This window comes from Gymnoscopelus braueri (genome assembly GCF_963280865.1).
Source record: "Gymnoscopelus braueri genome assembly, chromosome: 3".
Taxonomy (NCBI): Eukaryota; Metazoa; Chordata; class Actinopteri; order Myctophiformes; family Myctophidae; genus Gymnoscopelus; species Gymnoscopelus braueri.
In genome coordinates, this window is record NC_137612.1 from 49,385,234 (window position 1) to 49,390,540 (window position 5,307).

At 47.8% G+C, this 5,307-nt stretch overlaps 1 protein-coding gene across 1 annotated transcript; it reads left to right on the top strand.

Moving 5' to 3' along the window:
* Positions 1–3,393: 3,393 nt before the first annotated feature.
* On the top strand, positions 3,394–5,307 carry LOC308082016 (sodium- and chloride-dependent creatine transporter 1-like; the record flags this gene model as incomplete). Its single annotated transcript, XM_080423624.1, has 1 exon — positions 3,394–5,307. The coding sequence occupies one exon, from the start codon at positions 3,394–3,396 to the stop codon at positions 5,305–5,307; it is 1,914 nt and encodes a 637-aa protein (XP_080279750.1).

Genomic DNA, 5,307 nt, shown 5'->3' on the forward strand with positions numbered 1-5,307 from the left:
ATCCCACTGCAGATGCCTGGCTTGGTAGTAAGGTCACGCGTAGCTCTGGTCCATAGCCTGAAGGAGCTCTCCTTAACCCATTTTGGGCGGGAACCCCTTTTTGTAACTATACATTTCTGGACGGGAACCCCTTTTGGGGTTCCCGTTGCTATGTACAGTACAGTATATAGCAACATATTTTTTTGAATTTTTTTAATAAATATTTGAAGTTTTTCAGAAAACGTAGGTCAGGATTTAGAAGGCGTTTTTAGAATCGGCCTCAGGTCTAAATGGGTTAAGGCTATGGACCAGAGCTAGGTCACGCGTATAGGGCAGGGCCACACATCCGCTTATGTATCGTAGTCAACGCAGGCCGTCGAAGAGACAGCAACGATATATACACAAGGCTCTGTGATTTAAAAAGAGAGAATGAGTGAAGACACTTCCATTGACGGTACTGTCTTATCAGGATGATGGGTGCTATTGTTTCTTCATCTCATTTTGGGGGGATTTGAACATGGCAACCTTTTAAGTTCAAAACACACTTCTCTGTCCTCTATTCTAGAACGTTCTGTGGATGAATGAATACAACCAGTTCAGTGCCATTGAAGGTGAGTAAGCTAAACTGTTAGCCTGGACGCTCTTTGTATCTTTTAGCGGTTTGAAGTGATAACAAAACCCACCAGCCACCCTGAAAGCTTTTCTTGGAAAGTTTCGTGAATGAAGGCATGCACACCATTAAACAACGTAATTGGGGCTACAGGCGGTCAGCTCCATTGAAGATGGAGGTAAATCCTCTGTATTTTGTCATTGTGGGGACAGTCCAGGAACATCGTCATCAACCCCCCCCCCCCCCCCACCTCATGACCACAGATCACAGGATGAAAAGATCACAGGAAGGCTTACAAACAGTTAAAAGCACAAAAGCATTCCTCTTGCGTCCATTTTCCGAGAACTGATGGAACACTGCGGGACAAAAGACTGTGTGAGACAGAGAGAGAGAGAGAGAGAGAGAGAGAGAGAGAGAGAGAGAGAGAGAGAGAGAGAGAGAGAGAGAGAGAGACAGACAGACAGACAGACAGACAGACAGACAGACAGACAGACAGACAGACAGACAGACAGACAGACAGACAGACAGACAGACAGACAGACAGACAGACAGACAGACAGACAGACAGACAGACAGACAGACAGACAGACAGACAGACAGACAGACACACACACACACACACACACACACACACACACACACACACACACACACACAGAGACAAGACATGAGACATGAGACATGAGAAAAACAGATGTCACACGTATAAACTGGTGACTGATTTTATAAACTTCCAAATTAGCACTTTATCTGGTACACCTATTGAAAGAGTTGAAGCTATTGAAACCACATAAATATATGGGGATATGGATTCTCTTCCAAGCGCCATAATGAGGAACCTGGCCAAAAACTTTAAACGTAAAACGTGATTTACTTTGTAGAAACAAATCTTGTTTTCCCTTGTTTTGCAGAAAGACAATGATAGAGGCTGTCCAACTCTCAGTCTTATGGACATTCATATATAGACACGCTGCTGCTACTGTGGCACTCTAGATGCCATTTACCACTCTGCTCTCAGGTTCATCACAGGTGACCCATACAATACACACCATTGCAACTTTACACTAAAGTCCAGCTAACTTTAGTTCAGCCCTCTCTCAGTGGTTCTCAACCTTTTCAGGCCGTGCCCCCCCCCCAAAATAATCACATTTGAACTGGGGACCCCCCACCCCGACAAGCACTTGGAATTGTAAGAGTTGAGGCATTACATTGTGTTTGACTCAGTTCCACAGATACATATTGTGAAAATAGCAAGGGGAGCTATTACATTTTGTATGACTATTCTCAATTTTTTTTGCCTCTTTCTTAATATTTGACATATATTAGGCCAGTGTTTGACCATTTTTATAGTCTAGTTTGTTGATCACATTTGATGCAGTAATGGTCTCTTTTAATTCTTCAGAGTTATTAAAAATGTCTTTAAGTTATTATTGCAGATACACTTTGTATGTTGGTTTGTTTACTGTTGAGTGAGAAAACCATGTTGCATATTAAGCAAATCATCTGTGGACCCCCCAGAATTATTTGGGGACCTCCCTGGGGGTCCCGACCCACATGTTATTGAGCGGTGCAACCGCTCCTATAAGAGGGTTTAGGACCCATCCATGGTGAAAGTTTTTCTTTCCGTCGTGAAAATGTGTCTTTCGCTGTGACGCCATGCTGTGGAAAACACGCCCATAGGCTAAGCTTTGCAAGACGTGCTGTGATTGGCTAGCGAGACACATGATGAAATTAACTTCAAACTTCTCAGACGTGCTGTGATTGGCTAGCGAGACGCATGATGAAATTAATAATAATGTAAAAAATTTAAGCACGTCACTTCGCAGGACGTACTGTGATTGGCTAGCGAGACGCATGATGAAATTAATAACTCATAAATAGCACCGCTCACTTCACACTGGGTGTGATTTTTATTATTATACAGCACCTTTTATAGATTGGTTGCTGCAATATAGCACCAAAAACGATTCTCCTATGATATGATTACGAGCCAAAGAACTGCTGAAGCACCAATTTGTTTCAGAGTGTGCAGTGGAAATGACTCAACAGAAGTTGTGGTTTGGTGGCATAATGAGTTTCTTCTTATACAGTATGTCTCCTCTCAGCTTCTTCCTCATCTAAGTATAACCTGAAACAGGCCTGGAAGTCAGTGGTTCTCAAACTGGGGTCCAAGGACCTCCAAGGGTCCGTGTTTCAGGCGGTCCCCAGCCAAATGTAACCACTTTAACCCATACGTGGACAGTTCAGAAACCCGCCTACCAGTGACATCATCGGTAGGCGGGTTTGGTCATTTTCATTCAATTTTTGCCAGACCCAAGGGCTTACATGAGGCTTTGTACCTGTTTCGTCCATACATGGGCATGGTCACTTTGTCCTCCGGCCCCAGCCAAAAAAAAGTCTGTCACTTTGTCCTCCGGCCCCAGCCCAAAAAAAAAATCTGTCCCCCTTTCGTCCCCTTTCGTCACGAACTATTCATGACATCATTATAATGTCACAAGTATGTAATTAAGTAAAGCTCATCATACTAGAACTTCATTCTGGGTCTGGCAGAACCAGGTCTCCTGGTCTTTTTTTAAGGTATTAGAAATCCTTTAAAAAAAGTCCTTAAATTATCACTTCACTGTCATCTGGGGACCCCCCCAAAATCATGTGGGGACCACCCTGGGGGTCCCGACCTACATGTTGTCTGAAGTAGAGTGACAACACAGTTCCCAGTGATGTCATCGCGTGATGCTGCTATTTACTGACTGAGGAGATTAAAGTGCAGTATATAAGACAGTGAAGCAGTTATTCAACGACAGAGAATGGAGAAACAGGGACTGGAGAAACAGGGACTGGAGAAACATGGCTTGGAGGTTATGGTGACGAAGAAGACATCATCAGTGCAGGGCAACGCCGCCCCCGTGAGGCAGACGTGGACCCGACAGCTGGACTTCATCATGACCTGCATGAGCTTCGCCGTGGGCCTGGGTAACGTGTGGCGCTTCCCCTACCTTTGCTACAAGAACGGCGGAGGAGTGTTCCTGATCCCCTACGTGCTGTTCGTGTTCCTGGCGGGCATTCCGATCTTCTTCCTGGAGATAGCCATGGGTCAGTTCATGAAGGCGGGAGGCGTCAACGTGTGGAACATCGCTCCTCTGTTTAGCGGTCTGGGTTACGCCTCCATAGTGCTCCTGTTTCTTGTAAACGCCTACTACAGCGTCGCTGTAGTGTGGACGTTCTACTACTTCATTGTATCTTTGTACTCTACCTTCAGCTGGTCCACCCTCCCCTGGAGCACCTGCGGCAACGAGTGGAACACGGCGAGGTGCGTGGAGGATTTTAGCCAGGGCAAATGTCTGATGAACAGCACCCTGGCGAACAACATCCCCTTCCCTCCCAACGTGACTTGCGAGGACCTTGCTCGTGACGCGCGATCGCCCGTTACCGAGTTCTGGGAGAACAAGGTGCTGAGCATCTCCGGCGGTTTGGATCAGCCCGGTGCGCTGAGCTGGGAGCTGGCGTTGTGTCTGCTGGCTGTTTGGGTCATCGTGTATTTCTGTGTATGGAAAGGAGTCAAGTCCACCGGCAAGGTCGCGTACTTCACGGCAACCTTCCCTTATGTGATTCTCGTCATCTTGCTGGGCAAAGGACTCACGCTTCCCGGAGCATACGACGGAATTGTGTACTACCTCAAGCCCGACTGGTCCAAACTGGGCGAGGGGCGGGTGTGGATCGACGCTGCGACTCAGATCTTCTTCTCCTATTCCATCGGAGTTGGAGCCCTGAGCGCTCTGGGCAGCTACAACCGGTTCAACAACGACTGCTACAGAGACGCCTACGTTCTGTCCCTGATAAACAGCGGAACCAGCTTCTTGGCCGGGTTCATCGTCTTTTCTATACTGGGATTCATGGCCGCCGAACAGGGAGTGAGTATCAACGAGGTGGCCGAGTCGGGCCCGGGGCTGGCGTTCATAGCGTACCCTAAAGCCGTGACTATGATGCCCGGAGCGCCGATCTGGGCCACGTTGTTCTTCTTCATGTTGCTGCTGCTGGGAGTGGGAAGCCTGTTTGCGAGCGTCGAAGGGTTCGTAACGGGGATATTGGACATGCTTCCGAGGAAATTTGACCATCGCTACCGGCGGGAGATCGGTGTGGCGCTCTACTCTTTAATGTGCTTCATCATCGGCCTCCCCATGATAACACAGGGGGGTATGTATGTGTTCCAGCTATTTGACTACTATGCCGTCAGTGGAATTACGCTGCTCTGGCAAGCATCGTGGCAAAGTATAGTGGTGGCCTGGGTCTATGGAGCTGATCGCTTCATGGATGACGTCGCTCGCATGATCGGCTACAGACCACGGCTGACATGGTGTATGAAATACTGTTGGTCCTTCTTCAGCCCCTGCATCTGTGTGGGTGTCTTCTTATTTTATCTGATTAACTACGAGCCCTTGATCTACAACAGAACGTACGTGTATCCGTGGTGGGCCGAGATGATCGGCTGGTGCCTTTCTCTGTCCTCGATGTTCTGTGTACCTGCTATCCTGCTCTACAAGCTCTGCCGCGCTGAAGGCACGTTGAAGAAGCGCTGGGTCCGTCTCACCGCTCCTGTGTGGGGTCCTCATCATCTGGAAGACATGTCTCCAGACACTGACATGAAGTCTCTGCCGTCTCTGTCCCGGGGGAAAGAGGACAAGATAGTATTGTCTGGGCTGGACGACGAGAGTGTCGTTTAG